Raw genomic sequence first — 27,623 nt, forward strand, 5'->3', positions numbered from 1 at the left:
CATGCATCTGTTAAGTGTATTGCACACATACGAGCTGGTAGGAGGCTTTCTTCTAACAGAAGGGGGGTTGGCTGTTTGCTGAGAGATGCTATAAATGTAGATCTTTTGGAAAATCTAAAAATGAACTGGTGATAGTGCAAGACAGCATTTTGTGGAGTGAATGTTTAGTAAGACATCAATACAGAAGATGAGTATCTTCTCAAATACTATATATAGCATTTATTTCTAAATTCAGAAACAAGTTCTATTTGCAAAAATAGATCTTAACTAACAGCTGCTTGGTTTTAATTGTTTGGTCTTCTTTTTATAGAAGTGATGTAGGGAATTACAGGTCCTTTGCATTATCCTGTCTCTTGAAGAAATGTCATCAGTTCCCACCTTCATGTGTGAACCTTACAGGAGCTAATTTTTACCTTTGCCTTAAAAGGAAAGTACACACCTTGAAAAGAAACAGGAGGTGACCTCAGTCCACCGTTCATCTTGGGGATAAGGGAATAACAGCACACAAATTAAAATGCTAGAAAAATATATCAAAGTAAAATGAACAGGTTCTGGGTTGGAGCTAGATGAAGAAGGGAGCAAACAGGAATGCTTACCATGATTACTGAAAGGTACAGTGTATGTTGTTGGGAAATTAAATCTTTTCTTCCATTTGGTATGACAGTTGTTGATGGATAAGGTCTTTTAACTCATCTTGTTTACTTGCTGCTTGCAGGCCTGTTCCTTACTGTAATAGCTCTGGGGATTCCACAGTTTCTTTTGGAATACTTCATAAATGGATGTTTTGGATGTGTTTTTCATTTCCGTTGCTTTTCTGTTCTGTGGTACAGTCTCTTAGCCTATTCAGCATCTGTTCCTCAGCTTCAGAGTGCAGGAGTTGGTATTATATTGACATTTCAGCCTCTCAGAAGCTGCCTTTCCCTTGTTCCTGCTGCTCTTCATGCCTAGCATCCACCAACCTTAATGAGCACATGCATTCCCTCCTTTTGTTTCTCCAGTCTCCCAAACACACTTTTATCACTGTTACCCATTGACAATGTGTGTTAACAAACAATTTTAGAAGCTGTCCCACTGCTTGGACCCAACCCATTTTCGTTTCTACTGCTCACTTTAAAAATTAAATAAATTGGCATTCTGTTTGGCAGAGCTTTGTCACAATTGTCAGCCTTTCCTCCGTCCCATCTGCTCCCCCAGCTGCTCAGTCACACCCTGCCCTCCATTTTCACCAAGCCTAACTGCAGCTAGATAAAATAGCCAGTAACTGTTAGTCAGGATGTGTTGCTTCCCTTCCCACCATCCCATCTGCTCCTCGCTCTCTTTCAGCTTTTCACCAGTGCTCTTGTTTTTATGCTGTCCTGTTATTTTTGGCAAATGGCTGCATTGCGGATGACCTAGATTCAAGGGATGCGTTGAGGTGATTGCTCTTGCAGCAATGGGGTGATCACCAAGGTTCAGGGATAAACATTGCAAAGTTGGTCTGTCATTTATCTAAGAAAGCACTTAGAAGTACTTTTAGGGGTGACCAGGTGGTCTCTGTTGTTTCTGTAGAGAAGTAAACAATTTTGGGCCTTGCTCTTCAGTTGTGATGCAATGAAGGGTGAAAACCAAAGTTCAGATCCTAAGATTATCTTGTAAAAGAGGTCCCCCAAAATTATTTTTTTCCAAGCATTTTTCTGACATGCATAGTGGCACCACCTGTGCCCCTCCTGTACTGCAGCAACTTTACCCACAAACTTTTTACCCATCCATGTCACCCCGACCAAAAATCCTTGCAAACCCTATATAACAGAGCATTGCAAAGAACTTTGCATTTAGTTTTTGTGATGTAAATACGAGTCAATGTTACATTAGCTCTAGAAAACTTCTTCAGGAAATTGAAAGGATGGAGCTTTAATAACGAAGGAAATCACACGTACTGCCCTCTCATACAGAAGGAGGTGCAGTGAAAGATAATGCAGGATTAGGTGTTACATTCATGGTAGCTACTTTGATTGATTTCTTCAACACAACAAATAGTGCAGTTTGTGTATCTTATTTTAAAATTATTATGGATAAATTGGCTGATGGGCTTAAGTGGGAAAGGGTGAAATCTGTGAGATAGATAGTAATTAAATGTTATATGCTGAAAAAAAGACACCTCTTAAAATTTTACTAGATTATTTTGACCTTTTAAACAACGAAGACAGATGAAAATAGAACAGTGTAATCTGTAGTGTTGCAGTTTGTAGTATCAAGCATATTTCGTGCCACTCTGGCCATAGTTTCTGACAGTCTTATTCCACAGTGCATATGTTCCCATAAGAAATATTCAACTGCTTCTCCAATTTTACCATATGCTTTTGTTTTGCCATGTGCTTGGATTATCAGTTCTCTGAAAGAGTAGTTCTAAAAGAAATGAATTCAGTGAATCTCTGGTTTACTCCATGAATATGGACACTTGGTTAAGTCACAGCAAATTCAGTTCCCTTACATGGGACTTGTTAAAGTATTTTTAGTATGAGCAAGCTTGATAACATCACTAGCTTTATGTAGAAGTTTTCTTTAATTTGTCCCAGAGCAGCTCTATAAATGAGATGTTTTGCAAATGCAGCACACGCAGATATTTTCCATCTTTTGAGCACTTGCCAAGAACTTACCAGCTAATGTCTGTCAGGGGAGGCTTCTTGCCACGTGTCACCCTGTCATCAGGCTGGGTTTGCAGTGTGGGGGAAAACATGCACCCCAGTTCCTTAACCCTCCTTAAAGCAGTGGGATGTACGTATCCTGCTCCCAGAACAAGCTACTGCAAAGGCATTCAGCAGCCCTCTGACATGGCAAACCACCATGGTGCTGCCACTGCTGCTTGGGAAAGTTTAACAGTGGTTACTGGAGGAAGATATAGGATTAGGTCCCTGATAAAATACTGGGGAATATATTTCTTTAAAGGAAGATTTCACCATAACATTTTTTATAGGACTGCCAAGTCTTGACTTCTATACAAAATTCAGTGTTGGCTGTCTCCTCGAGTTGCACATGGGAGCATGCATGACTTACTCTGGTCAGTATTCTTCTTAGTATTTTCTCTTCTGTTGGCTAGGTAGGAGGTGTAAATGTATCTCAGAAAAATACTCATTGGCCCTCAATTTCATCTCTCTGTGCCATTTGGTAACATAATTTTACACAGTCCTTAAATCAGTGAAAATGCAAATTTATTGTTGATTAACTCTAGTTCATCTTAGCAGTTCTTTTGACTTGTGCTCTGATGTATGAGGCTACTTATGTCATGTTTGTTTCATATTTATAGTGGTGCTATTACCTTGCAAAGTAAATCAGATTTCCACCATGTCCTTTACTTGACTCTTAATTCTAACTTAAAGGTTTATTCTAGTGTGTGCTGTCCTTCACAAGCTATCTTTCTCAAGGAACAACCATTATACAAGCTTCCTATTCCTGGCTTGGTTTTCACTTGGAGGCTAAACGTGACATGAATGTGTGACCGCAAATGGATTTAGAAAGGAGAATGTTTGCACCGTGAAATTCCTTTTCACACCTGTCTTCTGCCACCCTTCTCAAACACACAAACAGCTTTACTTTTCAAGGTACCCTGCTACATGATGGTGTAAATTATTTTTATAAGATGACTGAGAAGGCCCATTTGAGAGAGATCTGGTGGTAGCCAATTTTACTAGATGCAGCAATGTACCAAGAGAGGTTTTTCCCAACATCTGGCAAAAATATCTGAGGTTGATTTTAATTTACAGCAAGAATTGCACTGATATAATAATCCAAACTCAGTTCAGTTCCAGGAAAGTTGTGACCTGAGCCAACCTTTCTAAGTACCTCCTACATCATGCTGCATGCCTTTGAACTGAGTATCTTGACAATATGTCTATATTTTGTGTAGTTTAAATGCTACAGTCCATTTATTTCACAATGTGTGGAGAGATGGAGTTGATTACTAAAAGTAAAGTGTGATTAAGTATTGATGTGAGTTTATGAGTAAAAGAGAACACTGAGGAGGGACACAAATAAAGGGTTTCAGGCAGCCACAGCTTTGTTACCATTTTAATACCAGGTGCTCTTTCATCAATTTATCTTCTGGCTGTATTTCCAACAGGAAAAGAAGAGAAAGACAGCAGTAAAATCCAGAGAAGCACTACAAATCTGTAGCAGCTGCTTGTATTGTTGCAATGGAACATATTACTGAAAAGCATTAAATAGCATAATGAAGAGTTGTGGGTGTGGAAGTTTTTTAAAATTTTGTCTACTTTGGTGAAAACAACTTAGAGAAACATAGAATCTTTTTGATTAGAAAAGACCTTTAAGATTGTTGAGTCCAACCATCAACCTAGGACTGCAAAGTCCACCACTAAACCATGTCCCTAAGCACCATGTCTACAGAGCTTTTAAATACCTCCTGGGATGGTGACTCAACCACTTCCTTGGGCAGCCTGTTCCAGTGCCTGACAGCCCTTTCAGTGAAGGAGTTTTTCCTAATACCCAATCTACACTTCCCCTGGAGGTTCAGCATGGACATGTGGGACTGGATAACTTCAAAGCACATTGGAGAACTTGCTGTGTATTCAGAAAAATCCATGTGCTGGTAGATATTTAAATCACAAATGTTATTATGGGTTATCTAGTGCAGCCTCATTCTTTTTTTCATGGGAAAATTAATGCTTCCAGTGTATTAATTTGAGCACAATGGCTGCTAATGTTCTTTCATAGTTGGCTTTTTCTAGATGTCAGAAAATCTTTAAAGAAAGTTGTTGTTTTTTTTACCTTCGTTGCAGCTGCGTAAAAGCTGCATCGACATCAAAGACTTTCAGAAAGGGTGCACTGCTTTTTGGATCAATGCCTGGCAAAGTTAATGAAAATTAGCTACAGCAAATCCCAGAAAGGGTTCATTGTTTGGCTAAACTGTGTCTTAAACTACTCCCTTATACCTTATAAATGACCAAAGTCTTTTGTGGTCTGTACTACAGGTAATTTGTATTGTTTACCATATAGCATTTTTGTAGAGGGTGATTTATTATATGTGACATTTTATTTTCTTTAGTGTCTTCATTTTTAAAAAAGAAGTAGCAGATTCATACTATTTTAGCTATTCATGTTTTTTGTTTACGTTGTACTGCTTTTTTATACTAACTCTTTCTACAGCTTTACCAGAATGTTCTTTTTTTATCCCTTTCTTAATTAAAACTGTTTCTCTATAGACTTAATTAGTCAGTTTGATGGACAAAGGGAGAGTGAAAGGTAGATAAAGCTCTTCAGATAAGCTACAGCTCAAGCAGAAGTAAGTTGTGGTGTGGGAAAAGGGTAACTTGAGTGACTTAAGACAAAAGTTCAAGCTAGCATGGTCATAACTGCTCCTTATTAAACTTGCTTGTTAACATGGGTTTAAAAGCAAGATTTCAAGTGTTTTCTGTGTGTGTATACACTTACATATTCTAAAAAGGCAGATATTTTTTATATATGGGACCATGCATTCATACTGTGCATTTCAGGATGAGGCAAGCTTAAGTTATCCTCTAGCTGTGAGTGAACTGAAGGAGAATGTTTTGAAAGTCCATGGGCAGCTCCAGAGGTGCAGGGTACTGGAAAGGGGAAAAGTTGTTTCACTAAGTAACTCTTAAGTGTCTGTGAAGGGCTGAAAGTCTCTGTTTCTGTATATTTGTGTCCTTCATAGCATCGTGCAGAAGATGCACTATTGCTGTATTGTGCATACAGCATGACCTGAAGCTTATCTGTCCCTGTTTTTCTGCTGACTTAGACCAATTCATACACTAGGTATAATACTAACTGGGGCTAATATTCAATTTACCAGAGATCTACTTTGCAGTAATAGGTTAAAAATTGTATTTTAATGCTTGTAACTGTCATTTCTCTGAAGATTTGTCACTTTATAATCTAGCAGTTGAAACATTTGTTTTGATGCTTACAAAACTAGCAATTTGATTGTCTAGAAATGTATTTTTAGGTAAGTTTTGATCATGTGTTTATGTTGTTTCAGGTATCTGAGTAAGAATTCTGGTCTGGCTGCAGCTATTAAAGATTAATTATTGCTCTTTTTGTTTTGATGCTGAGTCACAGGGCTTTGTTTTCTGCAGCATCAATGTTTATAACATAAAGGCTGAGCAGCTCCTGATATTTTCCTTTGTTCCCATCCCCTGGCAACTGCTTCATCACTTCACATGAAACACTCAGACTTTTGCAGATTCAGGCACTATGTAAAGAGGCTTTTAGTCATGGGCCATGATGAACAAGATTTTTTTTTTCTTATGCAATGATGAGACAGTATTTCCTTGTGATGTGTTATAATGCTATTTCAAATTTGTACTAACGACTCAATATTGGAGGAAGCTAAAACTTTTTAATCCTTCTTTGACCATCTTCTAGAAGTCTTGGTGCTGCACTCATACCTCAGGTGATAGTGGAAAATACGGATTCAGAAAAATGTGAAATAGTATGTGGTGGAGAGAGACCTGCTTTATTTGTATCTCTATAATAACAGCAACAAAAACTTTGCAACACACACTTCTCAAACATGAGCAGCAATATTTGCACTGAAAAAAAAATAATTGGGGATTACATGTGTATTTAAATCTTTCCTTTCATGGAAGTGTCTGTTTATTAATACTAATTATGATAACCGGTTGTGATCTGACTCTAGAATCTTCCAGTGAAGCCTTATTAATCCACCAAAGAATTAATGACTTCTGAAGTTGTTTAATCATGTTTGTTTTGTACTGAAGTGCTTTGATCCATATTGAGGCCTCTTGGATAGTATTATCTGCTGGTGTATAATCTGCTATAGTATTTCTGCTGGCAGTCTCAGGTGAGGCCAATCAGCTGATGAGGGGGTGGCGCCCAGCACTGCCGAGAGGGATATGGAGAGCTGCGAGGAGCTGCCCCACCTTCTGCTGGTGGTCTCAGGTGAGGCCAAGCAGCTGATGAGGGGGTGGCACCCAGCACTGCCGAGAGGGATATGAAGAGCTGTGAGGAGCGCCAGCGACCCAGAGCAGGCAAACAGGAACGGGGCATGGCAGTTAGCGCGGGAGTTTGCGCAGTCAGGGCAAGCAGGAGGGGCACAGCTCTCTTGAAGGAGCAATGGTCTTCAAAAAAGCAAAACCTTGTGCTGTTAAGGCACAGGATGTGTCCACACAGACAGAACCCTTGAAGAGGGACAGAAAGAGGGACATAGCTGTTCAGGCCTCTGGCTGTGTAGAGTGTCTGAGCCTTTTGTTAGCACCAGAGGACGCTGTGAGTGGGGTGTGTGTGCGATGCAAGCAGGTGAATGACTTGCTGTGCCTGGTGGCAGAGCTCAAGGAGGAGGTAGAGAGACTAAGAAATATTAGGGACAGTGAAAGGGAAATTGACTGGTGGAGTCACACCCTTTCTAACCCAAAAGAAGTCCAGAAGGAGACCGTGAAGCCCTGCCCCTCCTGCCATCAGGCAGTTGGAGCAAACCAGGTGGATGGAAGGGAATGGAGCAGGTCCCTCATCAGAGAGGCAAAAGAATCCCCTCCCAGCCCCCACTATCTCCCCAGGTGCCCTTAGAGAACAGATATGAGGCCCTGGACTCAGAGAATCAGGCAGAGGACAGACAAGAGGAAGATCTGTCTGGAAGGTCTCGTGTTCACCCCCCCCCTCTACCAGACAGGTTACAACTACAGCTACAATGAAAAAAAGAAGGGTAGTTGTAGTTGGTGACTCCCTTCTGAGGGGAACTGAGGGCCCTATATGTTGACCTAACCTATCCCACAGGGAGGTCTGCTGCCTTCCTGGGGCCCAGGTGAGGGATATTAGTAGGAGACTCCCCCAGCTAATTCAGCCCTCTGATTATTATCCACTGTTGGTAGTCCAGGCTGGCGGTGATGACATTAATGGAAGAAGTTCTAAGACAATTAAAAGGGACTTCGAGGTGCTGGGTTGTTTAGGTAATGGGTCAGGAGCATAGGTGGTATTCGCCTCAATTCCTGCAGTAGCAGAGATGAATGAGGAGTAGGAAAACCTATCATATCAATAGGTGGCTAAGGGATTGGTGCCACCAGTGGAACTTTGGGTTTCTTGACCATGGGCCAAATTTTATCAAACCTAGTCTCTTCAAACCAGATGGGCTTCATCTATCTAGCAAGGGCAAAACCTCTAGCCTATAAGTTGGCGGGGCTGATAAGGAGGGCTTTAAACTAGGTTTGAAGGAGAATGGGGTCGAAACTGGCCTCTCCAAGGAGCCCAAGGGTGGACAGACCAAGTTAAGAGCCAAATCAGCAGTCCAGCTGAAGTGCATGTACACCAGTGCACGCAGCATGGGCAACAAACAGGAGGAGCTGGAAGCCATCGTGCAGCAGGAAAGCTATGATGTAGTCGCTATCACGGAAACGTGGTGGGATGACTCCCATGACTGGAGTGCTGCCATGGGTGGCTACAGGCTCTTCAGAAGGGACAGGCAGGGAAGGAGAGGGGGAGGGGTAGCCCTATATGTTAGAGACTCTCTTGACTTTGCAAGTTGAAGTTGGTAATAATAAGGTGGAGTGTCTGTGGGTCAGAATCAGGGGGAAGGCAAACAAAGCTGGCATCCTGGTGGGAGTCTGTTACAGACCACCCAATCAGGAGGATGAGGGTGATGAATTATTCTACAAGCAACTGGCGGATGTTTCAAAATCGTCAGCCCTTCTTCTTGTGGGTGACTTTAACCTGCTGGATGTCTGCTGGGAACTCCACACAGCAGAGAGGAGGCAGTCTAGGAAATTCACAGAGTGTATAGAGGATAATTTCCTGCTCCAGCTGGTAAATGAGCCTACCAGGGATGGAGCCCCACTAGACCTCCTGTTCACAAACAGAGATGGGCTGGTGGGAGATGTGGTGGTTGGTGGACGTCTGGGACACAGTGATCACAAAATAATAGTTTTCAATACTCAGGGATGCAAGGAGGGCTGTCAATAAAACCTCTATATTGGACTTCCGGAGGGCAGATTTTGGCCTATTCAGAAGACTGATTCAGAGTGTACCCTGGGAAACAGCCCTTGAAAACAAAGGGGTATAGGAAGGATGGACGTACTTCAAGAAGCAAGTTTTGAAAGCACAGGAGCAGGCTGTCCCGGTGTGCCGAAAGGCGAACCGGTGGGGAAGACGACCAGTCTGGCTGAACAGGGAGATTTTGAAAGAAATTAGGGTAAAGAAGAGAGCCTACCGATTATGGAAAAAAGGGCTAACTGCTCAGGAAGAATTTAGGAATATAGTTAGGTTGTGTAGAAAGAAAATTAGAGAGACAAAGGCACAACTTGAACTGAATCTCGCCACCTCTGTGAAGGATAACAAAAAGTCCTTCTATAGATACATCAATGGCAAAAGGAGGGGCAGGGAAAACCTCCATTCTCCACTGGACATGGGTGGGAATATAGTTATCAAAGATGAAGAAAAGGCTGAGCTATTTAACACCTTCTTCGCCTCAGTTTTCAACAGTAAGACAGGTTGTCCTGAGGACAGCTGGCTTCTGGAGCTTGTAGAAAGAAACAAGAACAGCCCCCCTGTAATCCCGAAGGAAACAGTCAGTGACTTACTGAGCTGCTTGGATCCCCACAAATCTATGGGACCAGATGGGATCCACCCAAGGGTGATGAGGGAGCTGGCAGAAGAGCTCGCCAAGCCTCTATCATCTACCAACAGTCCTGGCTCACTGGGGACATCCCAGATGATTGGAAGTTGGCAGATGTCACGCCAATCCACAAAAAGGGCCGGAAGGAGAACCCAGAAAACTTCAGGCCTGTCAGCCTGACCTCGGTGCCTGGCAGGGTTATGGAACAGATCATCCTGGGGGCAATCACACAGCACCTGCAGGATGGGCAAGGGATTAGACCCAGCCAGCACGGGTTTAGGAAGGGCAGGTCCTGTCTGACCAACCTGATCTCCTTTTATGATCAGGTGACCCGCCTGGTGGATGAGGAGAAGGCTGTGGATGTGGTCTACCTGGACTTCAGCAAGGCCTTTGACACCGTCCCCCACAGCATTCTCCTGAAAAAGCTGTCAGCCCACAGCTTGGACAGGGGCACTCTGAGCTGGGTTAGGAACTGGCTGGAGGGCCGGGCCCAGAGAGTGGTGCTGAACGGGGCTGCATCCAGTTGGCAGCCGGTCAGCAGTGGTGTCCCCCAGGGATCAGTGTTGGGACCAGTTCTGTTCAATATCTTTATAGATGATTTAGATGAGGGGATTGAGTTCATCATCAGCAAATTCGCAGATGACATTAAGCTGGGGGGAAGTGTCAATCAGCTGGAAGGCAGGAGGGCTCTGCAGAGGGACCTGGACAGACTGGAGAGTTGGGCTGATTCCAATGGGATGAGGCTCAACAGGGCCAAGTGCCAGGTCCTGCACTTTGGCCACAACAACCCCATGGGGAGCTCCAGGCTGGGCACAGAGTGGCTGAGAGCAGCCAGACAGAGAGGGACCTGGGAGTCTGGGTTGACAGGAAGCTGAACATGAGCCAGCAGTGTGCTCAGGTGGCCAAGAAGGCCAATGGCATCCTGGTCTGTATCAGGAACAGCGTGGCCAGCAGGTCCAAGGAAGTGATTCTGCCCCTGTATTCAGCCCTGGTGAGGCCACACCTCGAGTCCTGTGTCCAGTTCTGGGCCCCTCAGTTTAGGAAGGATATCGAGGTCCTGGAGCAGGTCCAAAGGAGGGCAACCAGGCTGGTGAAGGGACTCCAGCACAAGTCCTATGAGGAGAGGCTGAGGGAGCTGGGGCTGTTCAGCCCGGAGAAGAGGAGGCTCAGGGGAGACCTCATCACTTCTACAACTCCCTGAAAGGAGGTTGTAGCCAGGTGGGGGTTGGTCTCTTCTCCCAGGCAACCCTCACCAAGACAAGAGGGCACGATCTCAAGTTGTGCCGGGGGAGGTTTAGGTTGGACATTAGAAAGAACTTCTTTACTGAGAGGGTAATCAGACATTGGAATGGGCTGCCCCAGGAAGTAGTGGATTCTCTGTCCCTGGAGATTCTTAAAAAGAGACTGGATGTGGCACTCAGTGCCATGGTCTGGTAACTGCAGTGGTAGTGGATCAGGGGTTGGACTTGATGATCTCTGAGGTCCCTTCCAACCCAGCCGATTCTATGATCCACCCTAGCAGCCAGTTGTTACTGTTTATGTCCATGAGAAAAATTTCTGTCTTTTGTCTCAGAAAAAGACATAAGCATGTATAGAACTGTGTTCAGTTCTGGAAATCCCAGTACAGGACAGACATGGCCATGAAGATTGTGAAGGGACTGGAGCATCTGCCATAAGAGGAAAAGCTGAACAAGGTGGGACAGTTCAGCCCAGATAAGAGAAGGCTTCAAGGGGAGCTTATTCATGTGTATAAATACATAATTGTAGAGGAAAAGAAGACAAGGCCAAACTCTTTTCTGTGGTATTTAGTGACAACAGGCACAAAGTGAAATACCAGAAATTCCATTTGAAGTAAAGAAAATCTTGTTTACTGCAGCGTAGTCAAATGCCAGCAGAGGTTGCCCCGGAAGGTTATGCAGTGTCCATCATTCGAGATACTCAGAACCTGACTGGATGCAATCCTGAGCAGCCTGCTTCAGCTGACCCTGCTTTCCTGACCTTTCTGGGTCCTCCAGAGGTTCCTTTCAATCCCTTCCAACCTTGATTGTGATTCAACACCTCTTTTTACTGTGAAGTCTTACCTAAACCTAAATGGCATTGGTGGGAGATATTTCAAAAGTTCCAGGATCTGTTCCATAAGCATTTGAATTTTTGTATAAAAGTTGTTTGTCTTAACACCAATGTCTTTTTTCTAACATGGTTTGAAAAATTGTAGGGATTAATAACTTCATCTGCATTTTTTTATTTTGCCTCTCAGGAGCGTTTCTTCTCACCAAGAATTCATCGTCGACTTCATGCTGTCCTAGCATCTGTTAGCACTTCCATGTTGATTTTATCAAATCTAATATTTCTTGGAGGAAATCACGTTGGAAAAATCTACTGGAACAGGATCTTTGTGGAAGGCAAGTTTATGTGCTTTCTAGATAACAGAACTTTCAAATATTACCCTGGGTGGGCTGTGCCAGGTTCTTCTCTCGGTGCACTAGCTGGGAGTAACTTTTTATGTTCTTGTTCAAAACTATCTGAAATCTGTCTGATAAAATCTAAATAATCCAGGCTGTGCGACTACAAAAAAAACATTGCCATTATCCCATCAAGTCTAGAAAGAGAATTATAAGACTTCTCTGTCAGTGAAATCACTGAAGATCAAATAATAAACATGTGACAATTTAGCCAGGTTGCATTTTTTCTTCCTCTGCATTTTCTGTACATCACTGAGAACAGGCATACTAAAGCCAGCCCCACAGATCTTGTGTCAGGTTAGTGAATGAGATCTGAGTAACACAACATAATTGAGCAACTGAGTTTTTTTCTGTAGTGGATCTGTTGTTGGGGCAGGGACCTTTTGAGTACTGAGGACAGGGGAACATGAGTGACAGTATCTGGCTGTGGTGTTGCTGAATAAGCAGTATGTAGTGTTGTGCTCTGAGCTGACTCAGGAGACAAATCTTCCTTTTGTTTTGTGAGAGTTCAATGTAAGGATGATCAGTTTTCTTAGGTTCTTACTGCTGCCAGCATCCCACATGGTCACATAGAGGTCTTGCAGAGGAATATTTCTTCCTTCTGAGGAAAGTACTAATAGGCTTCTCTGCCTAAAAGTGCTCTTTCACTAAAACCACTACTTTCTATTACTCCTTCACACAGTGTTTTCTGCTCCTTTAATGGTACAGAGTCAGCTCTGGAGTTTCAGGGTCCTACTTAAGCATCCCAAAATAACTGAACTATCAGAGAGTAAGTTATGCACATAAAGAGAACAAAAAAAGAGAAAAAAAAAGAAAAAAAAACCCGACATTCAGACAGCCCTAAGAAATTTACATTTTTAGTATAGAATGGAATGAACATTTTTGTTAATAGCAGGCAGGAAAGATGGGGTGAAATGCTTGCTCATGCTTGTGTTTTGCTCTTAAAAAATAAAAGATGTGTTTTCTGTTTTCTTAAAAAGACTTTATTTTCTCTTGTTTCCTCCCAGTTAGATGGCTTTTTCAGTAGAAAAAAATAGCTGACAGAGTAAGTTTGGAAGTTAGACATTGGTTCTTACCTAATTAAAAACCAAAGCATTAATGAAGTTGCCCATATCAGGTTTATAACTTCATGCTAATTATTTTCTTAATGCAATTTGTATATTATAAATGGAAAAAGTATGCCTTCCTCTTTGGTAGGGTTAGCAGTTGGCAGGATGCTGGGGTTCGCATCTGATGAAGGACAATGTTTTAACAAGTAGTATTTAATTAAACGGATCAACTATTGATTGTTTTTCTAAGTTTTGTTTGGTGTTTTTTTGTTTTTTGTTTTTAATACCTCTTTGTTCTATTGTTCTGCATATAGCTTCACTATACATAATTACTTCAGTATTAGGGACCAAGTGTCTTAAGATATATCTAAAGAAATATCAAATCAGTTTAGTTATTTGTAACTTTGTTTCCATGATGTGCTAATCAAATTAACTTTATTTTTATCAGGTAAAAGCTTTTGGTTAATACAGTTAATGATCTACCAGTAGAAATCTCAGTGTTATGCTTCATATCCATGTAGCCTTAGCTCACACAGGTGACTGTGAATATATTCTATTGCTGCCTTATGGTTCTGACAACTCATGTACAAGCTTAAACATCTGCTAGGATTTTATTGCATGAACACTCCTGCTCTATTGTGAATTTCCTACTGCGGAACAAATGCTGAGCATTGAAGGCCACTCAAATCCAGAAAGACTATTCAGAACTGTGGTCTTCAATTTAAAGTAAATTTAAGTGCTGGTCTGTAGCAGATATAACAAAAATCCACACATATGATTTGGAGAGTACAATGCTGGAAGATAGATAAATTTGTGTATTGTCTGCACTGTTCTAGTGAATCCAATTCATCAATATATTCAGACCAGACTAAATACTATATCCTCTTCAGTCATTCCTTTGTCAGGCTAAATACAGATGAGATGACCTAGTTGCTTTTCTTCAACTCCAGTTTTTGTCATTACCTTTATAAAATTTAAATGGGGATATGCTTAACTTGTTTGGAGAAGTGAGGATAATGGTAGTGGGTGAGTGTTCTGTGGGGCAGGAGGATGTTTGGTTTGTGTTTAAATTTTTACACATTCTTCCTTGTGTGATGCAAACAATAGAACAGAATTTCACAGTTTTGGTTTTTTTTTTTTGTGACACTGATGAGCTTTGACTAGAACAGATGTTGACCTCCTGTTAGTGTCTTGTGAAGAGTAGTGAGGAAGTCTGGGAAGAGATACCCAAACCCTTCTCTCTACAAAGTATCCGAATCTGTGTCCTTGCACTTTCCAGACAAAGTAATGCTGTTCTGTCCAGTAAATTACTAAGATCTGTTAAATTTGTATCACTTACAATGAGTCATTAATTGTTAGCTTTGGGTTTAGAACAAAGATGAAACTTTGTGAATTTCAGGTTAAAATAATAGAAATAATGTATTTTCTCTATTTAAAGGAATTTTTAGGTGTTGTGATACTTGGTTTAGGAAACCTAAGCAGGGTTTTGCACTGCTCTGAGAAAAAATCTAGAGAATTTGCATTTGGAGGACATCTCTACATTCTCAGCAACACGGGCAGCAGAACTTGAGATTGGTTAACTGAGGTGACAGAGGGCTCAGCAATAGTGTGACATAAAATCCTTCTGAGGTAAGGGGTGGAGTTCAGGTAAGGAATAAGGACCTGTGGAAACAAAAATGTCAACCTGCACATCAGCTGAGAAGAATGGTCAGGTCCCTTATTCCTTTCTTCAGATCCCACAGAACTGTGTCTACAAAGCTTTGTATGTATTGGATAGGAAGAAGGAGAATAGGTGTGCATTTCACAGTTTGTAAATATAATTGGCATTTGTAGATCACTGACAAGATTAGTCAAGAACATATTGGCTAAACTCAAGCAATAAAGTGCACCTCAGAGCAGAAATCAGATCTCCAGGTTTAGATGCAGCTTTAGATATGCTGTGTGATCTTGTTTTCAAGTCTGGCAAGTAAATGAACCTCACAATATCAGCATTTTAAAACCCTTAATGCTTAGCACGAATCACTTTGTAGTCAGAAATTGAGTGCTATTGTATAATATGTAAACACACTGCTTGAATAGCAGCTTCCCATTAGCATGTGTGTGACAAATGATGCAACTTTAAAATAGCTAGGTCTTAATATGAAATTTTATTGAAGCTGAAGATGTGCAAAATGCACTTCTAGTTTTGTTCTTTGGTTACTGGAGAGGACCTGCTGTGTTCTTCTGCAGACTGAGTGTTACTTAACAGCTATACAGTTGTCTGGGAGTGAGAGGAGACACGGTAATGAAAGCAGTTACACCCCAGGACAGCATAGTCAGTGCAAGAAGGACTATGCAAGTGAGCTAAGTTTGTTATCAAAGCTTTGTGGATTGCTTTCTAGGAAGAGGAGATTGTTTCTCACATGTAGTAAGCTTTAGATGCTGCAGTGTCCCTTTCCATGCCCTAGTTATCTGCTCTCTTTTCTCAGAATTCTTGCTTGACTGATATTGGAACTGCTTTGCAGTGTTCTGCCAGTGTTTTCTACAGCTCCTGTGCCACTGACAGGGAGAGTTGAGCATGCTAGGTAGCAGTATTTTTTTAGGCTTTTTTTTTCTTGTTGAAAAATAATTTTATCTGACTTTAAAATTAATTTCTGTGTATCATTAAAATCAGTTGTCAAAATTACGAGAGCAGAGATGTGTGTGTCCTATGTGCAGGAGTATTTGTTCTTAAATTTGTTCTCAAACTGGTTGGACCAGCCTCAGTGTTGGTTTCTAAAATTTGATTTTGCCCCTTAAGTTTTTTCCTGGTAAAGAAGTTCCTACCATAAGCATTTTCTCCCACTTTCTTTTAGTAAGGCTTTTCTCACATGAGAAAAGTGAGTCACATTCTAAAAACAAAGCAGGAGAAATGCCTTCTGCATAACAGACTGGTTTCAATTCTGTATTCAGTAATTAGTTAATAATTCCATCCAAAAAGAGGCTCCAATGAAGGGGGTTCTCTTCAGAAGGGCTCCCTCCTGGGACCAGTGCTGTGCAGTGCTTTTGGCTAAGAGACTGAATTATCTTAGCAAGCATGGCCAAAGACATTAATCTGTGTGGAAGAACAGGTATATTGGGTGATACAATTATAAAATTCTTCTTGCTCTTTCCTTGGTTCCTGAGGAGCAGAGCACAGATCAATGGGCAAAACACACAGAGCTTGTCAGGTGTATTTTACTTTTAATTGCTGTGCAGAAAATTGCACAGTCATTATTTAACTGTAAACTAGCAGTTTAAGGATCCTTTGTAAGCTGCAAGGAATGCCTCTCTTGAGGCAGTTCATCCCACATCCACCTGTTTTAGGATGAGGTGCATTGTTGCTCCTCACTGCATTCAGAGGCATTTTGTACAGAATAGTTGACATTAGATGGGACATCCAACTTTTTAGAACATGCCCTTTAATAAACATCCAGTTAAGGGTGAATTTCACCTTCAGTTAGAAATTATTTACCTCAAGAGTACATAATGACTGGCTGGGCATAGGTCCTGCAATTAAGGGTATCCAACTGTTCCACCAGATTGGAAAATGTGTTCATCAACAGTGTTATTCCATTTACAACAGAAATAAGCCCTATGTTGAGATGCATTGGTAGCAGTATCAAGGAAGGAGTGAAATCATGTAGCATAGGGCCTCAAAGGAGTGTCACGGTTTAACACTGGCCCGGCAATTAAACCGAGTAACAGACGCTCTCTATTAATCTCTCTCTCCTCCCTGATAAGAAAGGAGAGAGAATAAGGGAGAGAGACTTATGGGTTGGAAACTAAACTACACAACTTTAATGAAACAGTAATGATAAATAGGAAAAATTAATAAATATATACAAATATACAAGGAAATGGATACCACATTCCTCCCCCCTTTCCCCCAATAGCTCTCACATCACCACCGAGGCTGCAGGGCAGCCCTGGGAAAGTCCAGGCTGGACTCCTGGAGTCGGCAGCAGTCGGGAACTGGAGGCAGGAACACACGGATAAGGTCTGGCACGGATCAGGACCACAGGCAGGCAAACGGATGGGATCCTTCCAGGATGCCGGGTGAAGGAAAAGGGAAGCAGGAAGGGCAGGCAGCCGGAAGCTGGAAGCAGGAAATCTGGCTTGGCCCTCGTGATCCCTCAAATTTATCCTGAGGATGACGTATATGGGATGGAATACTCTGTTTGGTCAATTCTGGCATCTATCTTGTCTGTTCCTCCCCAAAGGAGGGATGCAGGTGGGACCTCTTTATGTTTTCCTCAGAGCTGAGCAGTGTCCTTGGCTCTGCACACCAGTCTCTAGCAGTAACTATAAACATCAAGTGTTATCAGTCCTAGAAACACACACTGTCTGAGAAACTTGCTGTTAATTTCAGCAAGTGCAACTACTTACAAGAGACTTAGCTAAAAGCAAAAGTACAAGACAGAAAATCACCTCTATCCTGGCCCAAACCAGGACAAGGAGACCACAAGAGCTATCAGCAGAGGCATCTCTGCCACTGTGTGATAACTTCAATGTCCATTCTGTGCATCTCTTGCAAAGATTTCATTCAACTTTCTTTGCAGCTGAAAGAAAAAAGAGGGCTACTTCAGTAACTGACTATTCAGAATCATCATGATTTGTGTCCTAGCCCTTGTTTTGGTTTGGAAGCTTCTGCTGCAGTGGAGCTGGCATATGGTTTTCCAGAATTCTTGTGCCTCCAGATTTTCTCTTTCACTGAGAAAGCACACTGGCTGCTGTTATGCAGAAACTTCCTTAAGGTCATTTTTTCCAAAAATACATTTATGAATGCTATATTTGTGGATTACATAATTTAGATAAATATTTAATGTCATCAAGAATAGTTCTGAAGATGTCACATTTTCCCAAATGATTCATTCCTCTTCATGCACAAACAAAACTTGTTTTTACAATCATTCATGTGACTTTGCTTGGTGGGTCCAGATCATTGGGAAGTGAACTAGCAAAATACCAAGAAAAATTAGTTTTGATCTTCAGTAATAAGGATTTCCTTTTCACCACCCAAAAGATGAGAGCTGTATAAAAATCAAGTATGTTTTTGGAGGGGTTTCTTTAGAATTGAAACAATAAAGCATGTTCTGACATTTTTCTGTTGAATCTGGTTGGTCTGAGCCTCTGTTCCATGTGAAAACGGTCAGAACATTGTGATGTTTAAATTCACCTATTGATATTGAATCTCAATAGTTTACCATTTATCTTTATAGTCTTGAGACCTGATCTTGCAGTCATATTAATGCAGAAAGATCCTGCTATCTAGAAAGTCTCAGAACACACACAGACACATCTTCCAGAATCAGTATGATTGTTGGATCAGAATTGGGCAGAAAGAATCCATGTCTCAAAATCCATGATAAAGCCTCGATTTTACACATGGCATGTACAGATACAAGCAGGAGAATCTATACAATGATAGCATGTGCAGAGTTTACTGGTGTGCATTATATTGTACATGCCCTACAGAGCTAAGCAAACTTCACAGTATGCATAAAAAGGGGAGTTGTTACTACATCATGTTACCTTCTTGGCAATCCCCAACTCTTCTATACAAAGACAAGTTTGCTACTTCATGGGCTTTGCTGAGCACAAGCAAAATGCTTCCAGATCTTCAATGACTTGGGTAAGGTTCATACAGCCCTTTTCTTATTAATGTAATGATGCTAGTAAAGTGTAGGGTGGTACAATGAGTAGTTGGTGTATTGGGTTAGGAAAGTCCCTCTTCAAGATGTAACTTTGCTGGTAGCAATGTGCTTGGTGTGGAAGCTGGAATGAATGATACCACCAAACATGTATGTTCTGCTGGAGTAGCAGATCAGTATGTGCTGTTTTAGCAGTCATTCAGAGACTGAAGAACTTCAAATGTGTGGAGCCTTTATGTCTTAAGCATAGCATGAATATAAAAAGTACAATGATTTTTGTCTTGGAAAGCTTAAAATTTCCATGACTGCTTGTCAACATGCAGCTCAGCTTGTAATTCCTATAGCAGAGCTCAGTGAAGAAGTGGGGATGGGAAGTTTTAATATTAATGGGAGAACAGTTTAAAAAAAATAATCTTGTAAAACCTCTAAAATGCCTTTCTGTCTCGTGCCCTTATGCACATAAAGTTCAATGACAGAGCCATAATTTAGCTGACTTGGAACCATCAAGAAAAATTCTCCAAAGAATGATTCAATCTTTTTCTTTTCCCTTATTCAGAAATTGCCAGGAGTCTTGTAGCTGCTACATCCCTCTCGTTACTGCATCCCATTTCTTCCTTCTGCCAGCTCTGCTCATCTGTCTTCAGATTTGAACTAGTCCTGATTGTTTCACTTTTTTCAAATGCTCCTTGAGAGAGCAGTTCCCCAATGCAGAAAGTAACCATCCAACAGCAGGAACCAGAACATCAGCTGAATTTTGCTGGAGTCATTTAGATTTTCATGACAACTTTCTAAGTTGGTTTATTTCCTGAAAAGTGATGTTAAAACAGCATTTTGTGGGGTTCTACAAAACTTGAAGGCTGCTAGATCAAATTTTCTCATATTATTGGGAAACAAGACTTTTTTTCCAAATGCTAGTCCTGGGTATCAGCTTGAGATTGGGATTTCAAGGTGTGGCCATTCTGGCTCTTGAATCTCTAGCACCAAAGTCAGAGATTTCACAACAAATTTTGTTGTGAGGGTGCATGGGCCACAGGGAAGGCAGATCCTCTTCTAAAAGTTTTATCACCTGTGCAACAGGAATGAAAAGCAGTAAGAGCTTCATTTTCTTCATTTTCTTGACAGGAGTTTGAGTTCAGCACAGTTCTGCATGAATAGCCAGCATATTTTACTCTAATTCTGTTGTGTCTGTAATTGTGTTCTAGACTCACAAAGAAAGATAGTTATCTCAGACTATTTTAGAAACTTTCTTTCTATCTCTGAATGAATTTATTTCAGATATCCTTAAATAGTCACTGCCTTAAAGAATAGGAAAACTAAAAGTACAAGAAGCCTGCACAAACGAACTGATTTGATTAGGCCTTGTCTCATTATCTTGACTGGGTTTTTTTGGTAGGGTTTTGCGGTTTTTCTTTTTGAGATAGAGAGAGTGAAATGTATTTGTATTTGATAAAGTTTGTAGACTTACACCCATATAAATGCTGACAGTTCTGTGAGATGTCTTCTAGCTGCCATCAGTACATTTCTTACTAAATGGCATGCTGTGGCATGTTTTCTTTGTGCACTTGGTCCCAGCCCACAGAGATCTGAAACTGTGCAGATTTGGAATTTAAGTTCATGCCTAACTTGGAATATATTAAACTTTGTGTGGACTCGATCAAACACTGAAAAACTACACCATATAATAAGGCAAACTTAGCTATGATATCCTTAAGGATGCACCATGAGGGCAGAAGTTCATCTCCTTCCTAAACAGCTGGCAATTTTTGCTCAATATTATACCACTCTATTGATAGTCTTGTTATCTAGAGTGGCACCTGTAAAGGATGGATGAGCAGGGGGGGTGGAATGTGGCTTATTGGGAGAATTGGCTTTATTGGGAGAACATATCTCCCAAGAAAGTAATGCATTTCTAGTATTAGAGTAGTTTAGATTTAATAAACATTTTCTCTTCCCCTTTTCTCATTTATTATTTCTAAAATTCCTAATATAAGGAGAGCATGTACTGATAACCAGCTGTGACTCATTAGGTGGTGGATTTCTTCCTTGGTATAGAATTTTCACTGTAAGTAGGTTAGATTAAAGGCTTGATACAAATATCTTAGCCCTCCAAGCTTTAACAAGATCTGTTTTATTTCTGATAGTTGTTGAGATACCAGAGTCTTTTTTTTCTAGAAATCTCCATCAAACTGCCAGACCTGTGTATTCCTGCCCATTCTACTGGAAAATGGTGTGAGTCATTTATAGCTACAGAGTAGCACACCAGTATTTAAGCATTTTAAACAGAAAATATGCTTTGTTGTTAATAACTGATTTAGTTATTTTGATTTTTTTAAAGCTTCTTTCTTATTCTTGCAACATGCAAGGGAATACAGATAAATAACATGATCACTTTTTTTGGTATTGTTAGCATCCATGCTCCTGACTGTGTAACGACATTGGACTATTGATTTTTATTACTTCTACCCATTTTCATGTGGTGTTTATAAGACTCACAGCTAAGCCTCCTATCAAATATAATAATCCTTGTGCAAATTCTAATGTAGGCTCTGAGGCAGTCCTGGGAGAAGAGTGACTTCTGTCTTATAATACAAATTATCCATGAAAATCCTCCCAATGGTGGGACTTTTGTGTCTGAATAAAGATTCATCTTGCATCTAGGTTGTACAAAAAACCAAATCATGGTACTTGTGTGGAGTATTGTTGTGTGAGAGGATTATTTTTCTCTTTAGAAAAAGTAGGAAAGTGTATTGAAGTAGTTGCATTTTTCAGATGGAAAAATATCTACTTTAACAGTTCTTAACACTGAAAGAAAAGTGTAAGTGCACTATTCCCTTATTTACAGGTTATTATGCATCATAGAGTGAGGAACAGTCTACAAATGGAAAATGATTTACACTTCAATATTGTGACTATAATTCTTTGTCAACCCCTCTGTCTCCTAGTAATATTTAAAGTAAAGGTGTCTTCTATTTAACAAATAGTTTATATGTAAATAGTTAAACACCAGCTTATCAGAAAAATCTTAATGTTGTCCCAGTTGCTATTACTTTGATTTAAAATGCTTAATATGGTGATCTTTGTTCTAACATGTCTGTTGCTGCATCTGAGAATGTCCTATATAATCATTGTTGTATATAAAAACTGCCTTGGTTATGGTTTTAGTGCAGTAAATCAGAAATTAAAACATACGTGAGGACCAAGATAGTCATCCAGACGTGGGCGCCATTTGCTAGAGATGAAGTCCAACGTGGATTTTTTTTTTTTTTTTTTTTTTTTTTTTTTTTTTTTTTTTTTTTTTAAATCCTCAATATCAAGGCAGGAGACAATTTGCTTGTTCCTGCCCAAACAGCATGTTCAAGAACAGCCAGGAGGTTAGAAATGTGGAAAATGAAAAGACAGAAAAACTCTAGAGAATTGCCATGTACTCTTGAGAATGGCATGTACAGTCTTTGGCCTTAGTTTCATTTCAGATTTTTTCCACATCAGGAGAAACTAAGAGTTTGTACCACCTGATATTTTTTTTTCCATACCTCTGGTACACAAACTGCGAAGGAGGGTTCAGATAATGTTGCTGTGGTTTAGCAGAAATTTAGCAGTATCAAGGCAGGTCTGCAGACAGCTCTAGCAGTGGAATTAGCTTGGAGGCTGAACTCCTTTTGTCAACAGTTTGGCTGTTTGAGACCACAACTATTGCATAAAAAAAACATTAGTGGTTCAGTTTTTGTCACACCCCAGATGTGCTAGAAGGTGCATTTGCAGGGCAGTTTGCAGTTTGGATATTACTTTCTGCAGAAGCAGTGTCCCTTTAGCTGATACCATTCTAGCTTTAATGAAGATGTTCTAGCAGAATGAGGTAGTGTTTTGCAGCATATTCTTACACAGGTTCATTACTGCTTCATCAGAAATAACAGATCTGCATGACTGGTGCAGCAATTGCCTCTGCTAGTAATCACACAGAACCAAAAGAAGGATCATTGAGACCCCAGGACAAAACCATCACTAGAGCCCTGATGAAAAACCATCAGTATCCCCCAAAAATCCTTTTAACATTATTTGACTCATAATTCTATGAGAGCAAAGTCCTGTATTTAGAACCCTCCTTCTATCTCTGTGCCAAAGGCCCTGATAGTGCTCACTGAGGTGTGAGGTAAACAGAACTGTGCCCAGTTTAATACAGCTCCCATAATGCCAGTGTTGTGTTTTAAGTCAGGGCTCAGGTCAATGGAGAAATCAGGAATCATGACTCTTAATCACTGAATCCTCCTTCAATTAAAACTTGATGATTGTAACTCGAGCTCTATAATTGATACCTTGTTGCAGGCCAGCCATGTAATACATTGCTAATGGCTAACTGAGAGTGGAGAGGAGGTTTTCTGCTAGATGTTGGGGGTGAGTCTCTTCATTTTCCTTGGATAAGCATGTGGGAGAAAGAGACAGCAATATTCATTAGTTAGATGGGACTAATTCAGGTATTACAAGCAAGCTGTGTCTCAGGACCCTCAAAAGTGTAAATATTCTTTCAGCATTATTACAGGCTGTCACACAGGCTGGATGTAAGTACATTGTTCAGTCCTGGCACAGTCAAAAGATCTGTCTTCTGTGGCATCATGTATCATGCGAGAACCCAATAACAGATGCCAGGGGAAGAAATGTCTAAAGAACAGGCTGAGAGTGCAGGACAGCAAAGCATTTGTTACAGTGAGAGATAGTGCACACCTCGTTCTGAGCAAGAAAAAGAGGGACAAGGTTATGTAAACATGAAGCTTCTGCTTCTCTTTCAGTAGGACCAGGGAAGTTCTTGGCAGGGACAAAAGCTGCTTGGACCTCACTGAAAATCTGGATAATATGTTGCTGACTTTGACTACAGTGGATACCCTCATGCATAGGGCAGGACATAATTGCTGAGCAGTTGTGCATAATTGCATAGGACAGTACATAATGTTCATATCTTCCTGAATCAGCAGGATTTAATTTGTTTTATGGAACTGAGAAAGCAGTCATTATTTCTTTATCTTACAAATATGTGTTTGGTCTCTGCACTCTTTTGCTGTTGAGGGAGTCATCAGATATTTTGTCTGGACTACAATTAAAATGTGAGAACAAAAGACAAAAGCTAATTATTATTCTTTTGATTGCTGCTCTGAAGGAATTGAGCTTTATTCTCAGTGCCTTCTTAAGATCATGTGGAGATTAAAAGAAGACAATGACTACAAGGAAGGACAGAAAAAAAGGAAAGAGAAACAAGGAAGTTCCAGCCAAGAAAAAGGTCTGCCTCAAGCATTTCTTCACCCTGCAAATTCATGCCAAGTAAACCTTGAAGAGAGACCTGCTTTGAAGGCTACTCTGTCTTTGCAGATTTCTTAACTTCCTTGGAGAAAAGCTGCTGTCCAGTTGTTTTTAGTGAAATGCTTTGTGGAGCAGACAGTCCCACTGCAAAGTACCACAAGGAACATGGACAATGTATTGTGCAGTGCAAGATACCAGTGGGATCGGCAGCTCTCTGCATGAACATACTCTGTTGATAAATAACTTATACCCACGTAAAATGTAATAAGGACCACCACTTTCAATCTATAGAAGCAGAGTGCAGATTCACATTTTATGGGTGGCTGCTTTAGTTTGTGTTGCTGGCACTGAAGAAAAGAAACTGCTGGGCATGGTATCTCTCTCTCTCTTTTTTTTTTTTTTTTTTAATGGGGTGTAAAGGATTAGGTGCATGTACATAGCTTGAGCAGTTCACTGCCTCTGGTGAAGATATAAACCTGTAAAATTATTGGCATCTGCCTTCTGAGATACTAATATATCCAAGGAGGGGTTGTTTTAAATCCCAAGTTTTAAATGAATTCTTTTTTTTCTTCTTTTTTTTCTCCGTTCTTCAATACTTTCAACACTGTGGCTGTTCTGAGTGGCTTTGCTTGCAGCTCTCAATTTTTAAGTCACTGAGAAAGGACATCTCCCAAAGCTGCAGGGTTTTGGAGCCAATATTAAAGAAGTAAGGCAAGGCAGTTCATAGTTTAATCCTTTTCATATCATATAACAGCACTGTGAATTCCAGTTAACAAATCCAATAGATATCCAAGAAGAGTTTGTTTGAAAGACTACTTTTTGTGGTAAAAACTTCAGTTTGGGTTAATACTGGTTTTGATGTTGGTCTGTTGCTCATATTCGTGTTGTATGTACTAAGAGGCCAAAGCATAGGATGCATTGACATGGCTTCTGAGCTTATTTTATTTGAAGTTTAAACTGAGTCTTTTCTGATCACTGTTAATGTCACCTGGAGAAACAAACCCAGCCTGCAAAAGGTGTTTCAGCAGTCACAGTTCTCATGTCCATTACAGCTAGACATACATAGGACTGCTTCTTGTCAAAGTTGATTATCTCAAAAGAAGTTGGGTGGACAGGAGAGAAACAGGTCTCTAGGCTCTCCGGTAATGAAGACAACTTCTTCTTTGCTGGTAGAGGTTAGAGCAGCTGTAAAACTTTTCCAGTTTCTGCTTAAACTGATAACTTGCAAAAGCTGTCAGCAGGCTGGAATCTGTAGTAGAATCCACTGCCATTTATTAAAGTCCAGCTAAGATCTACAAAGATGTATAAGTCCATCTACTCTGGCTGTTCTATCCATGCTATATGCTATTTTACTCTTTTATTTCTAAACAAAAAAAATTACTAATTTGTCTGTTTCATTTACCTTTAAAAGAATACAAAACTCTTAAAAAGGATCAAAAAGTATGTCCTTCCCTATGAAATAATATCACCTGTGATAAAATCCAAATCATATCTGACCATCTCAATTTTTTACAAATATACACTGTCCCTGGCAGTATCCCTTTCTGTACCATTTTTTCCTAATTCCTTCAACAAACCAAGCAATCAACCAAACAACTAGTGAGGTGAGCATTTATTATCATTATTATTAGCAAAGCTGGCTTCAGGAAAACATAGACAAATTTGACTTCCTCAACAATTACATTTTGCTGAAATACTGTAAGACATTAGCAAGACTTTGTGTTTAGCAGGCAGTGTACTTGCCAGGGATGAAAGCAGGTGCACTGTGTTCTTTTATTTGTATTTTGATCCCTTTAAATCCTTTTTCTTAGGTTGTTTTTTTTTTTTTCCAGGGAAGAATTAAATGCTTGCTGTTTTTGAGGCTACTTTCTTTTTCTTAATTCTTTGTGAGATCATTCCTTTTCACAGTTTCAGGTTTTACTGGTGGTCATTGAAAGATGTCAGAATTCACTCTGGCCTAGGGGACGTGTGATGGGTGGCCTTTCACTCTTGGCTGTCTGGTAGGCTTACAGGAATACTGCTCTGCAATCACTGTCACAGTTCAGTGACCAGGGTATCATGGGTTTTGTGGGTCACTCCCAACCCCAATGTCACCCTGAATGTGTCTTGATACAGGAGAATAAGAATAGGCTGAGGACATCAAAGAGCAGACAACTTCCTGAGGAGACTGAGTAGCATACAAATTATTAATGAAGTGATGTGTTTGGCTCTGCTGGCATATTTTTTCTTTTTAATAATGTTCAGGAAGAAGCAAATCAGTAAAAGGATGCAAGAAGCACAAAAGGAGATGTCAGTATATTAAACGACATTCACAAAGGTATTACTAAGTGTCTATAGATTTTACAGGAGCAGGGAGGATTTCTGTATTTACTGCAAACACCATACCCGAATTTTTAACATTTTGACCACTGTATTGGTAAATTATCTGTTGAACATGGCATTAGTACTTTACATTAGTTTCATCATTCATCCTAGTTCTGTAGGAAATAAATCAGGTTTTCCCACTGTGTAAGAAATACCAGATCTTCACTAGACCTTTGCTGTCTCCATGAAGAAGCTGATAACTTCATGGGACCTGAAATGATCCATCTCACTTTTCCCTGAATTTTGTTTTATTGAAGCAAACATCACCAATGTGAGATCTTCAAGCCCTTCAACTTTCTAGTTTTCACAGAAGGGAGCTGATCTTCTCTCTTTCCATTCTGTCTCTAGACATTTCTTTCTGTTTTCAAAATATTTTGCTTTTCTACCAGACTATTTGTTATTCTTCAGTACCTTCTTGTGAATCACCTTAGGAAGACTTCTGGAAGCCTATACATCTGGAAGCCTTGTGAAGTATTTTAATTGGGTTTCATTAATTTCATTCATTGTCTTGGTGTTATAATCATTATGATAATTTTCCTGTCATTACGACAATTGTCCAGACAATTGTTCTGAAACTATGCTGAAAATCTCTGAAAAACAGTGGAACAGCAGAATCATTTAGCTCATTTGCTGGGTACATGTATAGGAATTACCCGTCTGTGACTGCAGGTTGAACATTTGTTGTTTTCCTCCTTGTTATACATGAATATGTCAGATGAGGAGAGGGAGACAGCATGAAAACATGCATTGAATAGATGGTTGTCATTTTGTGTGCTCTCTCTATGTCACAGGTGGAGTTGGCTAAGAAAACCCAGGCGGGACCTTCAAGCAGATCTTTTTCTATCTGGTTCCCCAGGGCAGCACACACATCCTTTACCTATGTAACTTGGGATGAGTACTTGTACAAGGTACTCCTGCAGCTCTCCAGTGCTGGGCTCCAGATTGCTCTTCAGGTTGCTGGAGCCTGCCCCTCCTAGCGTCTCTGTCAGGCAGCCCAAGCCTTACCCACACAAGGAACTCTTCTTCCCTGACCACTACAAGATGATGGGACAGATTATTTCCTTCTTGGTTTAGGTAGCATTTTATAGATTCAGCTTCACCCCACCCCTCCATTATTTTTTCCATGTGTCTTTTCATCAGTTTTTCTCTTCTGTTGTTTCCAGATCTCTTATGATTTTTACTGGATGCTTTCCAGTATGCTCGGGTTAGATAGCCTAGTGACACAGCAGAAATG

The 27,623-nt window shown here is 40.4% G+C and overlaps 1 protein-coding gene across 5 annotated transcripts in view; it reads left to right on the plus strand.

Annotated features, from left to right (window-relative positions):
* Positions 1 to 27,623, plus strand: part of HHAT (hedgehog acyltransferase) — a 158,750-nt gene that overhangs the window by 86,595 nt on the left and 44,532 nt on the right. For 4 of the 5 annotated variants that reach the window (XM_071739551.1, XM_071739552.1, XM_071739553.1 and 1 more), the window contains one exon: positions 11,835 to 11,979. The exons of the other annotated variant lie outside the window; for it this stretch is intronic. In XM_071739551.1, the coding sequence (XP_071595652.1) occupies positions 11,835 to 11,979 (145 nt within the window). The remainder of the gene's footprint in view (positions 1 to 11,834; positions 11,980 to 27,623) is intronic. 5 annotated transcript variants of the gene reach the window in all.

This window comes from Heliangelus exortis, chromosome 3 (genome assembly GCF_036169615.1).
Source record: "Heliangelus exortis chromosome 3, bHelExo1.hap1, whole genome shotgun sequence".
Taxonomy (NCBI): Eukaryota; Metazoa; Chordata; class Aves; order Apodiformes; family Trochilidae; genus Heliangelus; species Heliangelus exortis.